Here is a 25,386-nt window from a genome sequence, read left to right as displayed (position 1 = left end):
TCTCTGGAATAGGTAGCAAAGAGCTCCCATCTTACCCACGCAGGCTCCGCTAGGCGACAGCTTGTATCCAGTTGAGCATTCGCACCTGTAACTGCCCGGGATGTTGATGCAGTCGGCGTTGCGCTGGCAGAGGTTCTCCCCACTGCTGCACTCATCGATGTCTGTGGAAGGAGAGCAGTGCAAACCTGGACTCTGCAGAGCACCAGGCACTCACCAGGCACCATCATCCTGGTAGGGCTGGAGTGGCTAAGTGGAGTCAATTGAATTTTAACCCTTGGTTTGCTCCAATCGGGGTCAATTTTCAACCTTTTTCTATTGCTTTGCAAAAAAATAATGGGAATTCTGGTTACAATTCAAAACTTTGAAACACTCACATTTGAAAACTTTTGCTAGAAAACCCCCCAAAAATAGAGGAAGGAAAAACCAGACGGGAACATGAATGGAAATCAGCAATTTTTTTGTCCAACCATTGATGCGAAAAACCAAAGATTTCAAGAAGGCTGAGAACACGTACTCTCTGTCCATGTCTGCTGACAGCCCGCACCCTGGTGCCCCAGGAGGTGGGGAGATGCTAGTGCCACGCTGAGAACCCCCACCCTCCTGGGCACCCTTGGCAGCGTTGTGCCGGCTGCCCCGTTACCTTCACAGATGAGCAGGATGTTGTTGTAGCTGAATCCAATGGGACACTCGCACCTGAAGCTGCCGATTTGGTTGATGCAGACACCGTTCGTGCAGATAGCAGGGATCTCACTGCACTCATCAATATCTGCACACAGACAACGTCTCTCAGCATCCCAGGAAGGCAGCAGGGAGGAAAGCATCCCCCATAGCTGGGACACTGCTGCCTTTGTTCATTCTAAAAAGAAGACTAGCAGGAAAGGGCCACCAGACAAACAGTGGAGCAACTTTTGGAGGATTGATACTGGATCTTGCAGATCATGCCAGTCTAGGGCCGCTCTGCAGAGGTCTGGGTACACAGCAGAGCCACACAAGACTCCAAGTCATAGGAGCCACAGGATTGCTGGCAGAGCCTGCACAGCACACGCTGGGAAGGATTCTACCCAGGACATTCACCTTGTTTTCTCTGAGGGTGTCTCTGCAGTAACATGGACACTTGCTCAGGCTCTGGGACCAGGCTGCAAATGGGAAGTCCAGGGGGTCACTGAAATACTGAGAGGGCTCCAGGGTCCCTGACTCTGTTGCTGTGCCCAGCACAATCTACCACCAGCCCTGTCAGCCCTGCTGCCTTGCACCAATACACTCCTGCACTTTCTTCCTGTGGGCAGAAGATGAATTCACCTCCTTCTTCTTCAGTCCTCTGGCTGGCACTGCCAAGGCCAGGTGAAGCAATGATTAACTAATCTGTTTTTCTCACAAACTACCAGCAAGTCCATCTTTCAAGACTGCAAAACATCTGTAGAGGCCCACAAATTGTAGGACTTTTAACAATAGCTCTGGCTTTCCATCTACCAAAGCACAAACCTGAAACCTTGGCTCTCAGCAGTGCCCTGCTGCTGTAGGGCCGGTGCTGCCGGCAGTGTGAGCACCAGGGCTATTACAGATCTGGATCTACCGAGCCACTGGCCGCTGTCTGGGGTCACTGCCCACTTGTCTCTCCAGCTGGGACAGAAACCAAGGCACAATTGCGAATGTGGGGGGGTCCGAGCAGCCCAGCCACTCAGGAGATAAGCTTGAAGGCTTGGCCAGCTGCTTGCAGCCATATCTGCCCACCTCTTTTCTTTGTCTCTCCTCTGCTCAGGGCTTAATTTACTAAGGGAGGGGAAAGGAACAAGCTCACAAGCACCATGGGATGAAAGCAGAGGGGCAGAGAGCAGACCTGGCTCCGTGGGGCATGGGGGTTCTACTCACCGATTGGCTTTCCTGTGTGGATGTCGATGATAAACCCGGGGGCCTGGTTCCCACACAGGATCTGGTACTCAGCTGGAAGAGGAACACCGAGGTCATGGCCATGCCCAGTGCGCAGAGTGGGGTGCAGCCAGGGACGAGAGGGATAAGGGCCAACTACGGCTGGAGTGAGCAGAGAGGGGATCTGGCAGGAGGGGATCTGCACACTGCTTGGCCAGGAGTTGCAGGGCCCGGCACGTGGGGAACCCAAGAACAGGTATGGCACCAGGCAAAGGGCTTACACGTGCATACACACCACATAAAAGGCGTGCGCACACATGGCATCTGCGTGCCTCGCATGCAGGTACAGACTCAGTCCTCCACGCAGTGCACCGCCAGCGCTCCCCTCTGCAACGCTGTCACCCACACCTAGCCTGCCCATGCAGCCCACACATCGTCTCTCCGCAGATACTGTCGCAGTCCCCTGTGTTCTTCTAGTGCAATGCATGTCCCCACAGCGCTGACCCACAGGTGCTGCCTGCCAGATATGATGCTCTCCCTTCTCCCCCTCTATTTTGTTAGTGTTTGTGCCTCAAAGTGCATGGGATTGCCAGAAAAGTGAGGGAGTATCCACAGTATCAAGATGCTCTTCCAGAAAGGTTGACTTACGGCTGGCTGGTGTGGGGCAGGGCTCGCATGGCTTGTTCCAGGCCTTGCCAATGTTGTAGGAGCAGCAGCACATCTTCTTGGTCATGTTGAAGGACAGCTCGTTCTCACACGTGTCGTTGTAGTTGCGATAGCACACGCTCTTCCTCATGTCTGCAAAGGCAGCCCAGACAGCGTCTTGTGCCAGCGCTAGGAATGGGTGTTGCCAGCCCCAGGGCACTCATTGCTGGGGATGTGCCACCCTGTCCTGTCCTGGTGCTCAGGGACTGCAGGTGACACACAGGGGAGCCCAGCAAAGCAGCTGCAGTGACGGGCTGAAGCCCTGCTCTGGTGAGAGCATTGGGTCCTGCCCCATAGCAGGCAGTGGCAATGCTCTGCTGGGTCTCTCGCTGCCCGATGCCAGCCACTCTCCCTAAAACTGCTGGCAGGGTGAGTGTCAGCCCCTCTGGCACAGGCAACATGCGCGACATAGGGGCAGGGATGTGGTGAGGCACTGGTGAACTCAGGCATCCTGAGTCCCAGCCCCCTGCTCTCAGCATTTCTGCTCCAGCCACTCAGCCACGTTGCCCACCCTGTGCTGCTCACAGCACAAGTCAGGGGTCACGCACAGGCAGGGCACTGCCAGACCCCTTCCCACAGATTCGGACCATGGCATACCCATGCAGTTGTTTCCTCCATTGACTTGCATGTATTCAGGGGGGCAGACGCAGGTGTAGTTGCCGAGGGTGTTGTAGCAGGTCCCAGGGCCACAGATCCCAATGTGAGCAGAGCACTCATCAATATCTGCCGAATAAAGGAGATTGTAGGTCAAAGCGCGGGGCACAGGTAGAGAAGGGCCTGACATGGGGTTGAGGGTAGGCTTGGCACAAGGTATGGATGGGCCTCACACAGGGACCAGGCTGGCCTGGCACTGGGAAAGGGGACAGGGTTTGTGATGAGGATGGGAAGTCTGGAAGAAAAAGTGGAAGTGATGCTGCCAACCACTCCTAGGGCAGCCCAGATACACGCACAACTCTGTTGCACACACATGCACACATGCATGCACGCACGTGTGCCATACGCGCCAGGCACACAGACAAGCACAGGCACCACGGTGCAGCTACCTTCACAGATGCGTGTGTCCTCATTGAGGTAGTAGCCAAGGGGGCACTCACACTGGAAGCTGCCAAAAGTGTTCACGCAGTTGCCGCCCTGGCAGAGGCCCGGCAGCTCCTGGCACTCGTCGATATCTGAGGAGGGAGAGCAGCCGGGAGGTGTTCACTGCCTGCCAGACCAGCCCAGGCAGTGCCTTCACCCCGGGATCCCCGACAGTTTCATCTCACCACCTCCAGCCCAAGCGGCTTGGCCAGGTAGCCAGAGCACATTCGAGGAGAGCACACACTTGCTGTTTATCATTCGGTGGTCAGGGGCTCGGTGGGCACCCAGCCAGCCCAGTGCCACGGCTGGGCTCCCCCAGCACCCAAGCCCCTGGTGAGAGGGCACGGGGCAGGGTCGGCTTACCTTCCAGGATGACAGTGATGGGGTTGGGTCGGAAACCTTCTCCTCCAGGGCACAAGGTCTTGTACTCAGCTGCGGAAAAAGTCAGTCAGGGGGATCCTGAGCTGAGCGGGCTCCCATGAAACAGGAGGGGTAGGGAGAACCAGGAGAAACCCAGGAGAAATAGGCCATGAGGATGGTGACAGTGGTCCAAATGGAACAGCCTGACTCCCATCGCATGCCGAGCCAATTTAGCCACACTGTCTCTGCCTGCTCACCCTTGAATGGGGTTATTCCACATCTACTGCCCTCTCCCAGCCCACTGGACTAGGAATGAAGGATCCCAATCTGGATCACCCAGGCACAACCAGCCTGGTCTCACCCACCCCACTTCACCTGTCCCCTGCTCTGGTCCACCTGCCTAGCCTTGCACTGACACAACAGGGTTGCTTTCTTCTCCCTCAGCTTCCCTTGCTCCATCGTGATGATAGCACATCCTGGAGCCAGCGCCCAGCCTGAGTTGAGAAGCCATAGGGAAGCAGCCTCTTTTCTTTGCTCTGCTCTGTGCTGCCCATCTGGCCCGTGCCCAAGTTCACCCCAGACATTTTCCCAACTCACTCGTGTTGGCTGGAGGACAAAGCTCGCAGGGGTTGCCCCATGCACGACCCAACGAGCAGCAGCAGGATGCCCGAGTGACCCCAACTCCAATTTCTGCGCTGCAGGAGATCCCCCCATCTCCTCGATCCTGAGTGTCCAGGAAGCAGTTCCCAACACGGGTATCTGTACAAAGACAGCAGTGGGTGAGCAAAGCCTCTCCAGTAAAGACTTGTGTGGACAGGAGGAATAGCACTATTGCCTCAAGAAGCAGGGAGGGGGTAAGGCCCCAGTCCTGTCCCAGATGTCCACACTGTTAGCTACCTGTGTTGTAGTAAACCACATCCAGACTGTCCTTGCAGCTCATGACTTTGGGAACCCTTCAAGAATAAAGTGTGCCCAGACTGTCTGGTAAAAGCCACACTGTATCATACAGAAGTCATAGCATGGTGGCCTGTCTTCAGTAGGCCTAGGGAGCATGACCCAAATAATGCTACCAGTAACCCAGGGCCTTTCAAGAAACAAACACTTAATAGCTCCAGAGCTGCCCAGGAATAACACTGCTTCAAGCAGAAGAGCACCCACACTGGTGACACGAGGTGGGCAAGGCTTAACAGGAGGTAGGTGCTCTTCTGCTGCTGCAGGGTTAAGCCCATCATGGGCAGCCAGGTATTTGGCAGGGCAGATAGTGGTCAGCCACTCCAGTCTCTGGTAGTGGCCAGTTCCAGCTATGTGGGACCAACGAGAAGGACCACCAAGGTCTTGGATGGAAGGTGTGCTCTCCACACAGGTCTCCACTCACCCACACAGCCCACACCAGTGGGGTTCAGCTCGAAGTCCTGTGGACAGTTACATAGGTAGCTGCCAGGGGTGTTGACGCACAGGCCATTGATACAGTTCACAGGGTCTGCACATTCATTGATGTCTGAAAGGATGGAAAGATGAACACTGAAAAAAAAAAGATGAAGACTGCCACAGAAACCACAGCCCCAGCCCTAAGCTCTGTACTGTGTGTTCAGGGTGTATCCCCACAACCATGGTGTTTCTAAGGCTTTTCATGTGGTGGCAGGCAAAGCCCTTCTAGAAACAGACCTTGCCTTGTCCTACCTCACACCACCCTGCCCAGAGTCAGAAGAAAGGAGCAGAGCCATACTAAGCTTTCCCTCCTATCCACTGAAGGCCCACCCTCCAGCAGCATCAAGGCCTTGCCAAGAGCAAAGACACATCACCACATCACCCAGGGACACTTAATTGGCTTTAGGCTGCTAGTGCCACTCCCTGTCACGGTTGGGGCAAGCGCACACCAGCAGATCACAGAGCAATGATCCTCATCCAACAGCCCTGTGAAAGTCCTTATACCTGTGCAGTTGCCTCCACTCCTGTCCAGTTCATAGCCATCATCACAGGCACAGCGGAACATCCCGGGCAGGTTCTGGCAGGTCCCAAAGACACAGATATTCTGGAAGGTGCATTCATCAATGTCTGCAAAACAAGGAGAGCTGGGTACTGAGGATCTGGTAGAGTGAGGGCCAGGACAGGCCTCTCCTGCTCCCATCTCAAAGCAGAGCTACAGCCCAGCTGTGGGTAACACATCTCAGGATGGTTCTATTGCCAGAGGGTACCATCTCCTAGGTGAGCAGGACCAGGCATTCTCTGTGTATGCCCTCTCCCCTCATCCCTGTTTTGCTAATTGTCCACATCTTGCATGGATCCTTGGCTTAGCCCAGCCTCTCTGCAGGCTGGGGGCCAACGCCTCTAAGTGGAAGAGCTGGCACCTCAGGAGCCTTGCACCACTCCCTGATGGTGGGTCTTGCTTACTAATGGCTCAGGCGGTGACAAGTGCAGTGGAGAGACCAAGGCCAGAAAGGACATGGACACTGGATCTCCTGGAGCAGCAGTCAAAACTCTGGGCACTTACCCTGGCAGGCCTTGCTGTCCTCTGTGGGATTGAAGCCCATCTCACACTCACAGCGGTAACCCCCAGGTGCGTTGAGACACTGTCCATTCTCACACAGGTTCACGTTGTCCGCACACTCATCCACATCTAGAGAGAGTCAAGCATGAGACTGACACGGTGTCCACCCAAAGATGGAAGCTTCCCTCAGCTTGCCCAGAAAATTCCCACAAGCTTGTTCCCACCCTTCTGCTGGGAGGCTGCTAGAAGGGGGCTGCAATACTTCTTATTGCCTTGAACCTCCCCAAACACCTGCTGAGAAGAAGGTGGATCTCTGCTGAAGGTATCTGAGCAGGCTGTGGTGCAGGGCAGGCTGCAGTGGCTTTTGGGGGACATCTGGTTTGGGGAACTCCAGACACAAGCAGCCAGGTCCTGAGCCAGGCTGGTGGTTAAGAGGGGGTGACCCCATGTCCCAGCAGGATGCCCAAGCCACATTCCTGCTGCCAATTGAGTCTACGGGCCTCACCTGAGCAGGAGAAGCCATCCCCATTGAAGCCTTCTCGGCAGGCACATCGGTAGGAGCCTGGTGTGTTGACGCAGTTGGCATTCAGGTTGCACTTGTGCTCTTCGGTTGCACACTCGTCCAGATCTGGGCAGGGAGAACACCCTTGTCACTGTTTTGCCTCTGGCCTTTCCTCTAAGCCTGGGCAGCTAGCGTAGGGCCCGGGGGGTGCGCAAATGGCCCGGGAGACTGCAGCGTCCAGGCACTTGGAGCACTCATGAGGCTCCAACACATCTCTCTGAGCCTCTGTGGCCATGAGACATTCCCCTGGCAGGGCTGACACAGACAATATGGCAGCGAGACACTTTCACACACACATACCCGCATTCCCAGTACCTCCCCAGTTCAGACACACATATCCTTACATCCCTCCATACATACCACACGCATGCCAGTACGTCTCTGCATGCATAGACACACACCATACACATGCCAACACGTCCCTACACGTCTCCCACACCTGTGTATCCCTGCATATGTACCACACCGTGCCCCAACACATCACCACGCAGCCGCATTGCCAATCTATGACATTCATCCACACTCATTCAATACCATGTCCACACACTCCACATCCCACAAAAACAAGCCCTTGCTCCCACATTCATGGCTTCACAGACACGGTTGCAGGGCCTGACAGTGCAACACCCGTATGCCCACACCTAGAGTCACCTTCTGTCACACACCCGCATCTCTCCACACTTCCATAAATCCTCATGCAGAGCTCCTGGGGCTCAAGAGCATTTTAAGTGCAGGTGTCAGCTCACCCCAGCCTTCACAGGTGCCCACAGAACACCTAGACACATGAACACCCTCTCCTGGGATGAGAACTCACCGTTGCACTTCAGCCCGTCTCCAAGCCAGCCTGTGCGACACTTGCATTTGAAGCTCCCAGGCACGTTGATGCAGGAGGCGTGCATGTCGCAATTGTGAGCCCCGATCTCACATTCATCAATGTCTGCAGGAAGGAAGGACATCAGAGCTGACACATCTCAGCTCTCCCAGGAGAGGAGGGGGCAGCCGGGTACAATCCTGCTAATGAGTCTGGACTGGCTCCTGGGAGTCTGGACCCCAGGGGATGGGAACAAGGTGCTTTGGGGAACAGGCTGCCTGGAATTGTACCCTTGAGCTGAGGAGCTGATCTATGCTCAGCCCTGGAAGAGGCAGGAAGGGCAGACCCCTGGTTTGGCTATAAACTAGGAAAGTGTCAATTCCTGCCTGCAGCCTGCCTTCGTGGCGATCTCTGCCTGCCCAGGAGGGGCTCCCAGCTCACAACCACATCCCTAAGTGTCCACAGCATCCCCTAGTACAGGGATGGTGTTGTCTCCATGGCAGCTGCAGGAGGTGTTTGTGAGGGCTCCCACCAGCACCCCTAGCTCCAGGTCTGGTGAGTCCCCACCTGTGCAGCCTGTGGTTCCCTTCTTGACAAAGTAGCCCAGCTGGCAGTGACAGATGAAGGAGCCCTTTGTGTTTTCACACTCGCCGTGCAGGCAGATATTAGGGTTGAGATCACATTCATTCACATCTGCAGGAGAAAAAGGATTTGCTTGGAACACCACAAGAACCATGACATGACTCTGAGGCAACCCTCTGTATCCCTTCCTCCGTCCAACAGCAGCCTTGCGATGCAGTGCTGGCACGTGCCCAGGGCACAGCCGTGTCCTCACCAATACAGGTCTTCATGTCCAGGGATGCCATGAAGCCATCGAAGCAGAGGCAGCGGTACTCGCCCGGGATGTTAGTACACTGCCCACCGTCACAGATGTCTGGATTATCCTCACATTCATCAATATCTAGAGAGGAGACCATTGCCAAAGTAAAGACATTAGAGCCAGTGAAAAGATATTGTGGGAGCAAGAAAGGGCAAGAGGGAGTCACAGGAGGGGCTTTGCTCCAAATCATGTAGTTACAGGACTCTGGGGCCTGTAATGAGGGGCTGGACATTGCAGTGCAAAGTGAAAACAACTCTCCAGGGAAATCATGTCTCTGGAAGTTACTTAAAAATGAGATCCCCTCACCCTGAAGCCAACACTATGGCTGACTGGCAATAGATGCAGAAGTCCCTGGGGCCGCACCTGTGAGAGACAAGCTGACTGCTCACCTGCACATGATCTCTTGTCTGGCATCAATGCGTAGCCTTCGCTGCAGCTGCATTCATAGCTGCCCTCCGAGTTGGAGCAGTGTGTGTCACAGCCGCCGTTGGTTATGGTGCACTCATCAATGTCTGGAGGAGAAGAGAAAGGTCAGGCAGCTGTTTGGGTCGAGGGTAGGGATACGTGCCTTCCAGCATTGCTGCTCAGACACAGTGCCAGTACACACAGACAGGGTGGGAGGGGTGCTGAAGAGGAAACAAAGCTCCCCCAGGTAGAAGAAAGCACCTCTTGCCTTCTGTGCCAACCACTTGCAGCTCACAGTAGTTTCACAGCTGATGACAGCCCCTTACCAGTAGTGCCAATCTGGCTGTATCTCAACCAGGAGGTTCCACCCTTGCCTTACCCACAGACACCGCACTGAGCATTATAAGAGGTGTGAGGCCAGGAGGGTTCTGGATGTGTACTGGGATCTTGGCACGGCTATTTGGCAAAGGGGAACACTCACCGACACAGCCCTGCCTGTCCAGTGTGGCCTGGAACCCCGAATCACAGGCGCACTGGTAGGTACCAATGACGTTGACGCAGCGTCCGTTGCGACACAGGTTGTCACTAAGGGAGCATTCGTTGATATCTGCAGTAGGAAGAACAGTTTGAGCAGCCAGCCGTGTTGACACCATGTTGTGCATCATTTGGTATGCATTCCTGGGTACCCCCACCTACTGCCATCTCCCAGTTGAATTTGTCATTGCCCCATTAGTCAGTCCTCAGTGAACAGCAGGTAGACAACAGACATCGTAAATGCAATGAAATCCTGGGTGTGACCTCAGTCCTTCCTGGATGAGTGTGTTCTACCCACACATGGGATTGGAAGGAGAGATTCATGTGCCCAGCATGAGATCCAAGTCTCCCTGTATCATTACCCTTGAACTTGCTCTGGTCATAACATAGCTTTCCATCATCTCACCTATGCAAGTGTTCCCTTCAGAAGTCAGCTCATGTCCAGGTGGGCAGATGCATTCAAAGCTGCCATCTGTGTTCATGCAGATCCCACCACGGCAGAGCAGTGGGTCCCGCTCACACTCATTGATATCTGCAGAGAATGACATGAAATGTGGTGGATTGTCCCCTTTGGTTGGGTTTTCCAGACAATGGGGATAATGGGGTGGTGCTGGTGCCATGCACCACAGTCCCATCACCAGGATATATCCCAAAACAGAGGACTTCACAAAATTGGCAGGGCAGCAAATCCAGGGCTTGGATGAGTCCAGTGGGCTTATGGTTGAAGTATGCATTTTGGGAAATTGCAACTCTTGCCTTGAGGTCAGTAGAATTGAAAGTATAACATCAGGAGGAAAGAATTGATTAGCTTTGTGCAGATTAGCCAGCAAGGTCTAGAAGGATAGTTCCTAGCTCACACCCCACCCATCTTAGTACATTTTCACAAGTCCCATCAGCAGAGGGAGAGCTCCTTGGAAGATGTGTAGTTTGTTTGATAGAAGACTAACAGACAGGCTTTCTTGGTAACAGCCTTCTGAGTAGTTACAGTATCACACACAGGGCTAGGAAATAGTCTGTACATTTCTGAAAAAAATCACATATGGACAAAGGGATTGAATTTACTAGGAACTGGAGAAATTCCTGAAATAGATTAAACTGGTGTGAGAGAGATGTGATCCAGCCAAAGATGAAACAAGGCTGCTGGCATTGAAAATGGAAAAGAAAAAAAAAAAAAAAAAGAAAAAGAAAAAGAAAAAAGTGATAGAAAACTTTATAAATTCCAGACTAAAAACCCAAACAAGAGAAACTACAGGAATGGTGTACTGGTGGTGGTTGGAAACAAAAACCAACAGAAGGAGGAGATGAAGCACGGCAAGCATCAAAACTGGGAAGCCTTGTTATCATTTCATTATCCATGGCCCCTGGAGAAAGCTCTTTGTGATCTACTCTGATATTGTACAGGTAACAGTCTTTGTAATACTTGTGGTGTTTCACAGTGCAAGTTATGCTCTTTGGAAGAGCAAGTGCTGGTTGAATCCGATCCCCTAACTTTGGAAACAGAAGTCTGAGAATGAGGTTCTCTATTTTGGTCCCAGAATAGATTCAAAAGATTTTGCATTCTTGCATGCCCCTACAATTGACTCAAGATGTCCTGCACTGACAGCAAGAGAGCAAAAAAAGGGAAGCCTCCCTGGAACTGCTCAGAGGATTCATCTGTCCACAGTTGTACTCTGAGAAATGTGCATTCAGAATACAAAGCCATTGGGTGTAACATAAATGAACTAAGGCAGCTACAAAAATGCCTTAGTGACAGCAGACAAAGCGAGTGATATCAGATATATTTAAAGAACCCATTTCTTCTCACATGTTTCTTTTACTGATCCCAACCTTGTAATTAAGAATGGAATCTTTCACCTTACTTAAATGAAACACTCTGATGAGATTTTCAGCTTATCTACAGCTAAAGTGGCCTGGAATACATCTGACAATGGGGTGACGGGCCCCTATCAAACAATCCTACAGGACCCATGCTTCTGGTTCTCCATGGTGGGAGACTGTTCCTAATGAATTGCAGGATGCAGGTTCAGTGCTGATGTTGTCTACTGCCAGGGGCTGGCAAGAATTCCTCCCTCATGAGGCTGAAGCCAAGTTCTTTTGCCAAACACAGATGGGAAGAAGTTAATCCTTGACCACAGGAAATGCCGTAGTGTCACAACACCCTTTGGGGTGAAATGACTCAATCCCCTGTCAGCTAGAAAATGGATAAGGTGGAATTGTGCAGATAATAGCATTAAAAAAATATAAAAGAAGAACAATGAAACACAACATTCTTATATAAAGATAGCAGAAATCTCATTACTGCAAGAAGTCAACAGGCCATCAGTGGGGACTGTGACATTCTCGGTATCTCAGAAATGGAGGAGGAGAAGGAGGAAGATGATCAGTGTGAGCTGTGGTAACTCATGCTACAAATTGTATGGAAAAGACAGAAAACCATTCCAGTGGCAGGGCGGTGATATATTTTCAAGAATCCAGAGAATCAAATATGAAAAATAAATAAATGGTATTGAATCATGCCACAGATTGAAGTGGTTTGAAAGTCCAAGCCAAAGCAGAAAGAGCAGAATATTAAGGCTAGGTCAGTCAGACAAGTTAGTCTGGCTAGACAGGCGAGAAGAGGAACATGGTATGCCAGGAATTAGAGGACAGCAACAGTCTGGCTGACTTGTTGGAGACGAACTGAGGTACTGAGGTCATTGATGGGATTTTTTAAGCTACAAACAAGAATTATTAAATTGAAAACAGATGAGAATCTGACAGAATAAAAACAAGCATTGGCCAGATGGGAGGAGCTGTAAAGAATTATCTGAGGATAAAGGACGATTAAATGGGCAGGTGAAAGGGAGCCCTTAACAACTACAACTGGAAATAGGGTGGGGTAGAAGAATGCCAATGGTCTACCAGACCTTCTCATGAAGGACTTGGTCTGTGCAAATATTTGGGGAACTGAACAGGGGCCTGACTAATGGTTGAGGCTGGTACAAAATTGCTGCAGATCCCAAGGAAAGGTGCAGAAACAGCAACAGTTGATTAGGTGTCACATAAAAGTGAGACCAAGTTGAGAGTCATTTTAGAAAAGATTCAGTGGAAAGAAGCCCCCCCAAAATTGGATGAATCGGCAAGATTCAGAGCTAGAAGAGACACAAGCTATCAAATGGTGAACCTCTTGCTGAGCAAGGTAAATCTCGGTGTTCTCATGCCAGCAGAGGCATTTGATTTAATGGCACATGGCTATAGGATGTGCAATGACAGCAGGAGGCCAAGCAGTGCTATAAAGACCAAAGCTTAATATGTCTCCTAATATAGGAGTGGAAATAATAGGTCTACTAATCTCAGCAGTGGTCTAATGATGATATAACTGACAGCTACTTGCAAGGAACATATATTACCTAGAAAAGGGACCAAGCTACATGTAATTGGATTAAAATGACTGATGTGGAATGTGAGACATCATTTAGGGCAGGTAGATGAGCCAAGGAAAGAAGTTAACTGTGCCGGCATGGATAGGGTACCACACAAAAAGATCTGCAAGTTGAGAAACATTCTGCAATGGTGTTTGAAAATACATGGTTTAATGTAAGGGTCGAACATATGCTATTAATAATGTCTGGAGATGGGTGTACATTTAGAGTGTGGATATGTAAATAATCAGTGGCAGAATAAATAATAGATGGGTAAGACAAGGCTGAAAGAAGTAGGAGATCAGACGTCACACAAAGGAAACAGCCAAGTGTGTATGAGAATTGGAGCTCACAGCCATCGAGTTCAAGCTGCCGGCCTGGCAGAGCTCCACTGTGTACTAGCCAATCCCCAGTATAAAGGTTGCCGTCTCCCTATATAGCAGGGATGAAAACACCAGTCATGGATCCTGTCCCAGCTCCGTGGCAATGCCAGGCTCAAGCTCCAGCTGCTGGTGGCTGAACCAAGAGGAAAGGTTAGTGGCCAAGGTTTGGTGCAAGGGAAAGTCCAAGTGAAGGAAGAGTACAAAATGAAGGAGAATGAACATTGTACAAGCACACGAACGAGTACAAGATGAAAAAGGAAATACAAGGCTTTAGCCTTATGTAGAAAAGGAAGGCAACATTGCACTGCGATTGCAGGAAAATGTCCTTTGCGTATAGCAAGCAGGAAAGGGGTGGGAAAGAACTTGAGAAAAACTGGTCGATGGCCCCATGGGCTCCCAGCGTGGGCTGCCCTGTGGGCTCCCACAGCTGAGGTAACCATGACCAGGAGGTGGCAGGGCAGGACCAACGATGGTCCTGCCATCCTTCCATAGCAGGAGGAGCCCAGGATGCTCACCTGGGCCTGGCACTATACCCAGAGTCCTCCCGGATGTTGGCCTGGGCTGCCAGTCTCCTTCCCCAGCTCATGGGACACCACCAGCCTAGGTGCTGGCCTCTGGTCCAGGAGGTCCTCAGAAATAGAGGTCTCCGAGGGAAGGCTCCCACTTTTGGCCCCAAGTCTGGCAACATTTTGACAGTCTGTCCTTGCTCTGCATGATGCAGAGTGCTGGGGCACTGCTAGCAGAGACAGCGTGGGGCCTGTCACCGATGGACTATTGGCCCACGTAAGGCACAAGATCCACGCAGGAGGCAAAGGCTACAGCTCTGTCTCTTTGCCCTCCTTCTCTGGAGGGGGCTGGGGCTCAAGCCAAGCCTTGCTGGGGACATGGCCTCTCCCTTTATGTCCTCCAGCTTAGAAAGCCTGTGCTGTGTCTCATGAACCCCTTGACTTCACTTTGCACATGCTTTGCTGTCCTCCCAGGGTTACATCTATGGCGGTGTCAGCTACAAGCACAGCATTCCTCTCTCTACACGTGCTGCTCTTCAGCCCAGTTCTGCCTTTGCAATCAAAGCAAGGCAGAAGACTCACTACCCTGGGGAGAGCAGAGGCTGCCAGGGCTCTCTGCAGCACAGGGACTCCCACAACTCCCCCAGAGGGCAATGAAGAGATTTTGCTGGACACCAGGGAGCAGAGAGCCAGACAGACAGGTAGCCGGACAGCCAGACGCAGAGAGCAGCTTGGCACAAAGCCCTCTGTCAGATCTGGCACCAGCTACTTTCTTCCCTGTTGCCAAAGAGTCAGGGTGCTGCCCTGCCCTGGAGACAAGTCCTTACCCATGCAGTTCTTCATCATCATGAAGCCACTCTCGTAGCCTTCGAAGCACTCACACTCGAAGCTGCCCGGCGTGTTGACACAGGTGCCATGGCCACACAGGTCTGGTGAGATGCGGCACTCATCGATGTCTGTGGGGATGAAGACCGGCTAGTGGAGGCAGGACAGACTACAAGCACCACTACAGCTGGCACTGGGCTGCCTGTACTGCACATCAAATTCAATGAACAAGGACTAGCAAGTCTGACCCAGCAGACCAAGGAACTCCTTTTCCTGAAGGGAGAGACAGCAGTTAAGCTTTCTCTCTGGTGCAGGACTGATCCTTCATCCCATGAGCAGGAGGAGCCTTCTTCTGCTCATGGTCCTGCCCTTGGCTTCTCAGCATGTCCCCAAGATAACTGCCGTGACTCCTCTGGGTACCACCATCATGCTGAACACCCCACAAAGCAGGCAAAGACAGCAAGATGGGCAAGAGAGATCTGGAGGGGGGGGCTACTCTTCCCTTACCTGTACAGTTCCTTTCCTCAGCATCCAAAGCAAAGCCATTGCCACAGAGACATCTGAAGCTGCCAATGGTGTTTCGGCAGGTCCCATGAGTGCAGAGGCCAGAGAAGACCTTACATTCATTTACATCTGTGGGTGAAGGGAGAACAGCAGTGTTTCAGGGAGGGGATGTCTGCAGTGAACCTAGGGTCCCAGGGCAGACAGCACGTTCTTTGGCCTGTAGCTGAGATGGGCTGAGCACAGCCCACAATCAGCAGCTCCCCTCTTTCTTCTGACCTTTGTAGAAGGGCCTTCCTGAAAGCACATCTCCTCGGTTGGCAAAGCCAGGTCCCCTCGGGCAGATGGCCTTGTACTCGCTGGAGCCGATCTTGGGACATTCTTCACAATCGATGCCCCAGGCTGAGCCCACAGAACAGCAGCACATGTCGATCCGGTACTTGCCCGGCAGAGGCTCCGTGCACTCATCTTCATCCCACTTCATGTAGCACTGTTCCACACGCACGTCTGGTGAGAGAACAGAGCTGAGCCCTTGTCTTCAGCACCTAACCTCTGGTAAAACCAGAGATATCATTTTCTGTGACATAGTTATCGAGATTCCCGGAACAACTTTGGCTGAGGCATCCTCCAAACAATGCCCAGGTATGGGCCATTTGGATGAGGTCACATTGTTTGGGATGCTATGAGAGATGTAATAGTACAGACATGGCCAGCCTGTGACTGTTGGCAACAGGGCCAGAGAATGGACCTTCCCTGGTGTAGTTAGTAGTGCAGATGGCCCTATGATGGGCACAGGTTTCTCACTGTGTGCCCAGAAAGCAGCCAGGAGTTGTTTTACGACTGCTGGGCTGTGTCATTAATCAGTTAGGTTATCTATTTGGCTACCCTTGAAGTCCACCCGAGGAGAACGATTGCATTACTGGACCTGGGGACATGAAGTTATGGCAGCCTTGCCTTGGTTAGGCTGATGGGTTTGGCAGCCCGGACAAGGTACGATGTGCCGTCACTCAATTCCCAAGACTGCTGCATGTAGGGTAGGGGGTGGTGGGACCTCTGAACAGCAGCCAGGATCTGGATGAGATGAGGTGTCCTTACCCACACATGTCCTAGCAGTGCCGTCAAGGGTCAGTCCTTCTGGACACTCGCACCGGAAGGAGCCAGCCGTGTTCACACAGCGTCCATTTGGGCAGACGCCAGGGAAGACCTCGCACTCGTTCACATCTGTTGGCACAAAAGCAAGAGCCAGGCATGAGAGTGGCACGTGGCCAAGCCCAGTATGGCCTTGAGGAGCTCCTGGAGGAGGCAGAAGGAGCCCAGAGCTGCCTGTCAGACTAAAACTGGCAATGAAAACCACATGCTCCACGTGCAGCCGCAGCCATGCCCAGACACTTTTGCAAGGAGGCTGCATTACCAAGCCTTGTCAGAGACAGACAGGGTGGTCCTGTTGCACACATCCATAGCTGGCACAGCACTGACAGAGCGGCACCAGGACTCACAAACATGAGTACTGCTGATGGAGCAGCGAAACCTGAAAACCCATTTCCAGGCACATTGAATGACAAGAAAATCATCAGCAGTAGTCAGCGTGGATTGACCAAGGGGAAGTCATGATTGATGAGCTTGATAAAATTCTGTGATGAAATGACTGGCCTGGTAGGCGAGGGAAGAGTGGTGGATATTGTCTACTTAGCTTTCAGTAAGGCCTTTGGCACTGTCTCCCATAAGATCCTCACAGACAAGCTGTCGATGGACACACTGGTTGAGCAGACAATGGGTAGATTGAAAATTGGCTAAATGGCTGGGCCCAGAGAGTGGTGTTCAGTGGCACAAAGTCTAGTTGGAGGCCAGCAACTAGCAGCATACCCCAGGGGTCAATATTGCGTCTGATCCTGTTTAATATCTTCATTAGTTATCTGGATGATGGGGTAAAGCGTATCCTCAGCAAATTTGCTGATGATACAAAACTGGGAGGAGTGGCTGATACACCAGAAGGTCACGCTGCCATCCAGAGGGACCTTAGTAGGCTGGAGAAATGGGCTGCCAGGAACATCACGCAGTTCAACAAGGAGAAGTGTAAGGTCCTGCACTTGGGGAGGATCAATCCCATGCATCACTATATGCTGGAGGTCACCCAGCTGGAAAGCAGCTTGGCAGAAAAGGACCTGGGGGTCCTGATCAAGTTGAACATGAGGCAGCAATGTGCCCTTGCTGCAAAGAAGGCTAATGGTGTCCTGGGCTGCATATTAGGAGTGTGTGAGAGACTGAAAAGAGTTAAAATCTCAAACATTCTGGTGGGGCAAGTTCTGCTTAACTACAAACTGTGCATAACAAGGAAACCTGCCTAGAAAGGAACCCCAGGTGAAAAGAAGCTGATCAGCACCCATCAGTAACAGGACTGGGAGGGTGTGCCGGAGAGTGCACAGCTCCCTGTTCTGATGTGCTGTTCTGATATGCTGAGCAGGACAGGTCACCATGCACGGCCAAAGATCTAGTCTGCAGGAAAGGGGAAGTCACTCACCAAAAGACTCCCAAGCCCAAAGGCTCACAAACTGATCATGACACCTAATTAGCCTAATGAGCTCGAATGCCTGCCCAAAGGAGGGGCAAAGATGATAAAAAGACACAAACTGAAGCCCCATGTGCGCGAGCCCACCGGAACTGGATCCCTCAGCTGACTGGACCAATGCTGGACCCAGGACTGCCGAAATCTTTCTCTCTTCCTTTTTCTCTCTCTGTCTTATTCTCTCTTTCCTTTTCCTTATCCATAATCCCTACACCTCATCCCTTTAAGACATAAAACCATTGACCAAGTCTGGGACTAAGAGTGGATCCAGCGGCCCCTGGGCTCCTCTCTGAGAAAGAGTCTAGAAAGTCAGGGGGTCTGCTCTGAACCTCATGACTCAACAGGAGAGATCTCCTTCTTCCCTGAATTGATGTATATGGTTACCACGGATTACACAGTTTACGGAGGTAGTCTTATGCCAATTCCTGTTGTGAGAAACCCCACCACCTACTGTTACGCCTCCCAAGTTCGGTTTGCTTCTGTCATGAATAAAATATTTAACTGGTTGTTCGGTGTTGTTTCACCTTAATTTAGCCTGAGGGAATTTCAAACTCAACACGACATCCTGGTCTGTCCAGCCCAGGTCATGACAGAGTGTTGCCAGCAGGTTGAGGGAGGTGATCCTTCCCCTCTACTCAGCACTGATGAGGCCACAACTGGAGTACTGTGTCCAGTTCTGGGGTCCTCAGTACAAGAGACAGATGGACATACTGGAGAGAGTCCAACAAAGGGCCAGAAAGTGTAGATCCCCCACCAGAATCAAAGATGCAGGATAGCAACAAATAAACAATGACCACGTTCCCAATAAAAAACAGCCTGCAGCACTTTACCTTCACACGTGACCCCCTTCATCCTAGCATATCCCCGGGGACAGGCAGTATCTGCAAGAAAACAGAGGAATGTCAGCAAAGAAATGGGCTGCCTCCTGCCTTCCTGATCTCTGTGCCAAGCAGAGCCTTACCGATCTCACAGCGCTCGCAGGGGCTGCCCCACGCTGCTCCCAGCGTAGCACAGCACTCCGATTTCAACGTGGCCCCGTTGATGTTCACCTCGCAACGCCCATCCTGGATGTTCAGCCAGCATGTCCCTTTCATGCTGTCTGTAGGGACAAAAACAAGGTGTGAGTGAAGAGCTGCTCCTTGATCGAGGTTCTCAGCTTCATGGAAGCCAGACTGCCACGAGAAGCAGCTAGGAGAAACTATCCCTGAGCTGCAGTATGACTATTGCTCTCTGGCATCACTTTATCTTTTAGGCTGTGGGGCCAAGCACTTCGCAACACAGACACAAACTGTGCTGGTGCCCAGAGCCCTGTCTCACAGCTGTGCTGTGGAGCAGTATTTCTGTGCTCTGATACAACTGCTATCGTGGCAGTTCTGTGTCCTGCCCTTTTCCTAGTCCAAGCCTGCTCCTCTTCTGGACATAAACAGTCCTTTCTCTCTAGCTGCCCCTGTGAAGCCTTGCAAGGCCCTGACTATCTAGGAGTGGGACTATCTCATCGTCTTGATGGGAAGGGATCTACTTCATCTTGATGTGCCTTAATGTCAGCACACTACAAACCCATCTGGTGAGTGAGAACCCACCATCCTGATGCCCTGCAGGATCCCCTGGGACCCCATGTCTGTGCTTTGTCTTGCTGCAGCACAGTTGGGGATTTCTGTGTCTGACACACTGCTCAGAGTGCTGCCTGAGGTTGCAGCTTTTCAGGCTCCCTGGATGCATAAGAAAGATGTTAATTGTTACCAACAACCAAGGAAACACTAGGGGAGAGAGAGAGGCCTCGAAGGATCCCCATCCCTAAGGCAGGAGCATGGGACTTGCTTCAGATGAACAACAAGGGGTGATGATGGGCACTGCTGATATCAGAGCTGCCTGTAGAAGGCCACATCCTTACCCACGCAGATGGTGCCACTGGGGTCCAGCTTGCTGCCAGGGGAGCACTCGCAAGCAAAGGAGCCAGCATTGTTCCTGCAGACACCGTTCACACAAGGGTTAGAGGTGCACTCATTGATGTCTGTGGGAAAAAAGGGACTGTCGTTGTAGTGAGTGCCGTGGGACCCAGTTTTCTGGGCCAGAGACTGGGGGAGATGAGAAGCAAAGAACGTGAAGAAAGGAGTTTTTCAACTGTTCAGAGGATCACCAGTCCAGACCATAGGAGTCCTGCATGTACAACTCAAGTATGCACCATCTCAAGGGGGATGGGCACTGACAGCAGACACCATGAAATTAGTGAGCGTCTTCAGGATTGAGGGAATGGATGGATTGAGGGTGGTTGGTGCAACTACTGGGGAATGATGGACTCAGCCACTCAGGGCTGCTCCTGGCTAAGATGGGAGCAGCCACAGTGCTGAATGTGGCCTTCGCGTACCTGTCTGAACCAGATGTGAGGCTACACAGCATTTGCCATTTTTCACCTTCTTTACAGAAAATCACTTTTTTTCTCTAAATAGACATTTATGTGCAAAGTGCCAGTTCTCAAACATTTGAGGACTTTGTGGTCAGGAAACAATTTCCCCCAACTCCGAACTGTAAGCTTCAATCAAACCCCCCCAACCTTGCAATTTTGGTCAGGTTTTAGCTAAAATTTTGGGGCCCTAGAGGAAATTGTTCTGGTTTTCAGCCACTGAAAAGCCCAGATGTTCTGGGTTTGGATGTCCACTGTTTTGAATGAAGTGTGAAATTTCCCCCTAGGAAAAAAAAACAAAGCCACAAACCCAAAGCCTGGACCTGCTCCAGTTCAAACCACTGCGGTCAAAAGGGAACCAAAGACACATTAGACCTTGAGCTTGCTTTCAGGCAGGACCTCAGGCCATAGCTCTTTGCATCTTATGAAGATGCTCTCCATTGCCTTCAGAGTCACATTACCTTCACAGGTATCTGTCTCCGTCCTGAAGACAAAGCCCTTGGGGCACGTGCAGGTGTAGCTGCCGGGTGTGTTGCGGCACAGTCCGTTGTCACACAGCAAACGATTGACAGTGCATTCATCAACGTCTGTGGGCAGAGAGATGGGGTTTCTGAGCTACGGCACCAGCATCCACTCTTCTATTCTGCCAGCTCTACAGAGCTCTGGCAGCCTGGGAGGCACAGAAATGCAGTACCGACCTCAAAGCAATACAATGTGGAAAGTACGTTAAATCATGTATGTGTAGTTTCTCACATAGCACCTTGTGCTCTTCTGTGTGGACAAGGCAGCCCTGAATGGGGACAGTGCTTGAGGGCATCAGCTGCTGTATCGCCTCAGGCTCCTGTGCAGCTGGAGGTCTGCATCTGGCTCCCAGTCTCATACGCTGAGTGCATGCCAGCCTCTCCCCACCAGCCCTGAGCTCCTGGTTCCCTATGCCCCACTAAGCCTGGGCTGCCCTGAACTCACCCACACAGTTCTTGCCCGTGGGATCTGACTCGTAGCCCAGGTTGCAGATACAGCGGTAGCTCCCACGCAGGTTCTCGCACATGCCGTTGGGGCAGATGTCGGGGTTGAGGGCACATTCATTGATGTCTGCACAGAGAAAGAAGTCAAATTAGATAGACCACGGCAAATGCAAATACAGAAAACTCCCACCCCCTAATTCTTCGTTGTTCCTTGGTGTCAACAGCCAGCTGGGGCATGCCTCTGCAGAAATCCCTCCTTCCTGTCCTACCTACCCTCCTGGTTTGACCTAGTAGGTCCTGGGGAGCCTTGTTCCTCTCCTTCTGGTGCTGTAGAGCTGGGCACCTTTGTCCTGGGGATACACAGCTGACCTAGCTCTGAGCTCAGGAAGAGAGAACTGGGTAAGGGGTTGAGATAAGCCCAGACTCGGTTCCATATCAAGGGCTCCCAGGTCCTTCTGTTACGTTCTTGAGTCTCCTTACAGTATCTCTATCCCAGGTACTCAGGTCAGACCATTTAATTAACCCTTCTATTGGAAAAGGTGGGAGGAAGAAGCTGTTTATAAGGTGGTGTGAGCAGGATGCTGGGGCCAACTGGGGTAAGGGAAGAGCATGATGGACAACCTGCCTGCGCATACACAGCCCTACCACAGGTGACCGTTGCTGGGGGCAGAACAGGGCAAGGAGTACTCAGACATATTGGAGAGCACGCTGTGGGCAGCTGGGCTGGCAGAGGGTCATATCCATAGCTAGGGGGTCACAGCAAAGCCCTTCCGACGGCAAACAGTCTGTATCTCCTAGCCCAGCCACAGTCCCCAAGCTAGGTACTTGGCCACACAGCTGCCAGGCTAGAAGTTCTGATCAGGCCAAAGTAAATTTCCTTTCCCTATTGCTGACATAAAGAACTGTCTGCAAGCAGGTTGGGCAGCCTGGAAAGAGAGAAGTGAGGACCTGTGGCCTCTGCCTGGTTCCTGGCCCTGGAGAATGGGTGGTGGTGGTGGTGGTGGGGCAGGGACAGAGAGGAGTGTTATGTTTGGGTAACGGCAGGGCCTGGGACAGGGGCCAAATTCTGCAGGATGTCAAAACCTCAGCTTCAAAGACTTGCAGACTGCCTTGGACAGATCTGCCCCAAACTGAGAGATTTTGGGACAGTTCTGCAGCAAGGTGTGGTGGGTTCCACAGCCTCCTCATGCACATAGTGCTTGGGCTCAGGTCTGCAGAGCATCTGGCAGGGAGAGCTGTGGGCATCTCTGCCATCACCCACCTCCTGCCTCCCTCCCCTGTCAACAGCACCAAGTGCCCTGTGCATGTGGAGAGTAACCCAGAAGGGTGGCAGCCAGGTGGACAGCATCTCTTCCTCTGCCTCAGCATCATCTCATTGCCTTTTTGGAGTAAACCTCTGGTGCCCAGGGAAAGAGGTTTTACACTGGCAAGAACCAGCCTCCCCACAGAACAGCGAAGGTTCGTGTTCGTACAGCAGTGTCCTCGCGGTGCCATAGTGCCAGATGGCAAGCAGCCCAGGCCAGGGCTTCCCAGACACTGCTGGCCTTTGTCTCCCCATGCAGTTGGAGTTCAGTTATATCCCCAGGGAAACGCAACCCTGGAGAGCGCTGAGTGCACGTAGTCCTGGCTGCGGGCAGTGATGGGCTGACCAGAGCATGTCTGACGTTAGCTTCTTGCTAGAAAGCATCTTATCGTTAGCCTGAGACTGACTTCGGCCAAGACACGGTGCCCTGGAAGGAAGCCCAAGAAGCCACCAGGGTTTTGCCTCTGGCTCATTCCCATTTGGAAAGTTTTGAAAGGCCGTAGCTATCTGGCTGCTTTGTGCTCTTCCCGCTGATCCAAGCACTGCCCAGGGCTGGCAGCACGGCCGCCTGCCTGACCTCTTGCACAGCTGTCTAATTCAAAGCAGCCCCTTGGCAACACATCCCAACACGCGCTTATCACCTCCCTCTCCCTGGGAGACTGTGAACCCTCTTCTCCCGCGACCAAGGGAGCTGGAGGGCAGAGGAGGGAAACAAGCAAGAGGATGCAATTGGTCACGCTCTTCATTCCCATCAAAGCAGGGAGTAAAGCCAAACTCTGTGTGTGCATCCCCAGAAATGCAGTTCCCACAGGGTGCCAGGAATCAACCACTTGATTCAATACACAGTCCTCAGGGATGCTTGCTCAACATTAACTCGTGGTGCCTTAGGGAGGAGAAAAGACACCCAGCATCCCTCTCCCCTTGTGCCCAAGCTCACATCCCACCCACAGACACTCACTAACACAGAGGTAGGTTCTTGCATGCACTTACACCCACCCAGGTTCTGCAAGCTATCCTGCGCTTACTCACAAACAGCTCTCACGTACACAGGCGTAACGTGCTAACTCTCCAGCACACCCTCCGCAGTGCCAAGTCTCTCATGGCACGCGCTCCCACAGTCACACAGATGCATGCACACTCCATTAAAAGCAGTTGAAAGCAAGCTGAGAGTGACATTAGATGTGCCTGTCTAGAATCTGGTACATGGGATGCACATACCTCTGCCGTCAGCTGTTATTCCAATGCCGCTGCTGCAGAGTGCCTGGAATTCAGCTGTGTAGAAAGCACAACAGAGCCATTAGCTTTTCTAGACAGTTCACGCATCACAGTGACATTAATTCTGGGTAGCATTGGATTCATTGTTTGTTTGTTAAAGTGTCAGCTGTGGGCTTCCAAGCAGTGTCTGTTTATACTTAGGCAATGTGTATTTTAGAGCTGATACTTGCAGTTAGTAGTCCAACACTGTGAGAATCCCTGCAATGAGATCAGCATCAGAGTTGTGGATCCGACCTAAATTTGTTGACTGCATGGTATCCCTTTCCCCCTGCCTATGTCTTTCCCATGTCACTGCCAAGTTGCTAGGCCATCTCAGGAACCTGTCAACCTGTCAGGGACCCAGAATGTCTCCAAGAACCTTCCTGGCTTTTTGCAAACTCAGATGAAAGAGGAGCTCACCAGAGTTTTTGGCCGGACAGGGTTGGCAGGGCTCTCCGAAGCCATGGTCTGGATTAGCACAGCAGCACTCAGACTTAGTGACTGCTCCTGGAAAGGGACGAGCACACGTGCCCTTTTTAATGCCTCCATAACAGGTGCTGCGCATGTGGGTGTCCACGCAGACTCGTCCATCCACCCCGATAGCCAAGCCCCCGAGGCACTCGCAGCGGAAGGAGCCCTCTGTGTTAATGCACCAGCCGTTCATACAGATTCCTGGCGTCTCACACTCGTCGATGTCTGAAAGAGGAAGCACAAACTGGTTGTTACCTACCCACAGGCAACAGGACACACAGACAGGGTCTTCGGACTATTTTGCAGGGAGGCTTGGAGACTAAGAGGGAGCCAGAGGTGCAGTTTAGAGCATCATGTCCCCTGCATGTTCTGCTGGTTGTCCCTAATGGTTCAAGAGAAGGAACAGGAATCTGGGCTTCTTCAGTCTCCTGAGACCCAGCCCCTTCTCAGAGTAGCAGGGTCTGGTCTCTGCTCTGTTAATGGGGCAGTGACCCACAGAATTCACCCCATGTCACAGCAGCATATCGAAGAAATGCTATGTTCTCCTCCTCCTCCTTTCTCCACTCTGCCTTCACATCCTAACTTTCCTGGCTTTGGGAGGTGGCACACAAACCATAATGGAATGTGCTGTAGAGGCTGGGAAAGCTGTGGAGATGACTGCTGCCAGCTCACATTGGCCATACAGAGCTTCACAGCCCTGCTTAACCTCCTTCAGAAAAAGGATTTAAGCTCCAATTTGTGCTGAAGTAGTGGAGATGCAAGAACATTTTCCCTTGTGCTCATTCTGCTGTGAGGGGGTAATTTCTGGTGGTAGAGCAGGAGATGCCTGGCAACAGGCTTGGTTTTTCTCAGGTCCCCTCGGCCTCAGACACATCGCAAGTCCCCAGGAATGTGGACGGCTGGCTGGGAAGAGGGCAGAGACCAAGCTTGGGGACCTACGCACCGACACAGTACCGCCCATTGGGAGCCAGCACAAAACCCGGCTTGCAGATACATTTGAAGCTGCCGTCCTCGTTGATACACATCCCGTTGAGACACATGTTGGTTGTGGCACATTCATCGTGATCTGGGGAGGACAAACAGAAAACATGAGCTGAGCCTGAGAGCTGCAGCAAGACTCCTCTG

The 25,386-nt window shown here is 52.0% G+C and overlaps 1 protein-coding gene across 1 annotated transcript in view; it reads right to left on the bottom strand.

The window, feature by feature from the left end:
• LOC126041890 (fibrillin-2-like) overlaps positions 1–25,386 on the bottom strand; it is a 111,811-nt gene that overhangs the window by 13,514 nt on the left and 72,911 nt on the right. Inside the window, exons 14-43 of the mRNA XM_049808258.1 lie at positions 25,205–25,327; positions 24,211–24,486; positions 23,755–23,808; positions 21,235–21,360; positions 20,730–20,855; positions 19,759–19,878; positions 18,829–18,966; positions 18,698–18,748; positions 16,400–16,525; positions 15,584–15,811; positions 15,311–15,436; positions 14,806–14,934; positions 10,095–10,220; positions 9,636–9,761; positions 9,139–9,261; positions 8,705–8,830; positions 8,437–8,562; positions 7,873–7,995; positions 7,002–7,124; positions 6,500–6,625; positions 5,941–6,063; positions 5,384–5,506; positions 4,606–4,767; positions 4,012–4,080; positions 3,615–3,740; positions 3,169–3,294; positions 2,515–2,664; positions 1,870–1,941; positions 641–766; positions 36–161 (exon numbers count right to left, since the gene is read on the bottom strand). Coding sequence (XP_049664215.1) covers positions 36–161; positions 641–766; positions 1,870–1,941; positions 2,515–2,664; positions 3,169–3,294; positions 3,615–3,740; positions 4,012–4,080; positions 4,606–4,767; positions 5,384–5,506; positions 5,941–6,063; positions 6,500–6,625; positions 7,002–7,124; positions 7,873–7,995; positions 8,437–8,562; positions 8,705–8,830; positions 9,139–9,261; positions 9,636–9,761; positions 10,095–10,220; positions 14,806–14,934; positions 15,311–15,436; positions 15,584–15,811; positions 16,400–16,525; positions 18,698–18,748; positions 18,829–18,966; positions 19,759–19,878; positions 20,730–20,855; positions 21,235–21,360; positions 23,755–23,808; positions 24,211–24,486; positions 25,205–25,327 — 3,825 coding nt within the window. The remainder of the gene's footprint in view (positions 1–35; positions 162–640; positions 767–1,869; positions 1,942–2,514; positions 2,665–3,168; positions 3,295–3,614; positions 3,741–4,011; positions 4,081–4,605; positions 4,768–5,383; positions 5,507–5,940; positions 6,064–6,499; positions 6,626–7,001; positions 7,125–7,872; positions 7,996–8,436; positions 8,563–8,704; positions 8,831–9,138; positions 9,262–9,635; positions 9,762–10,094; positions 10,221–14,805; positions 14,935–15,310; positions 15,437–15,583; positions 15,812–16,399; positions 16,526–18,697; positions 18,749–18,828; positions 18,967–19,758; positions 19,879–20,729; positions 20,856–21,234; positions 21,361–23,754; positions 23,809–24,210; positions 24,487–25,204; positions 25,328–25,386) is intronic.

The sequence above is a fragment of the Accipiter gentilis genome, chromosome 8, assembly GCF_929443795.1.
Source record: "Accipiter gentilis chromosome 8, bAccGen1.1, whole genome shotgun sequence".
NCBI lineage: Eukaryota > Metazoa > Chordata > Aves > Accipitriformes > Accipitridae > Astur > Astur gentilis.
Note: the sequence above shows the minus strand (reverse complement) of the source record. Positions and strands in the feature narration are given on the sequence as shown.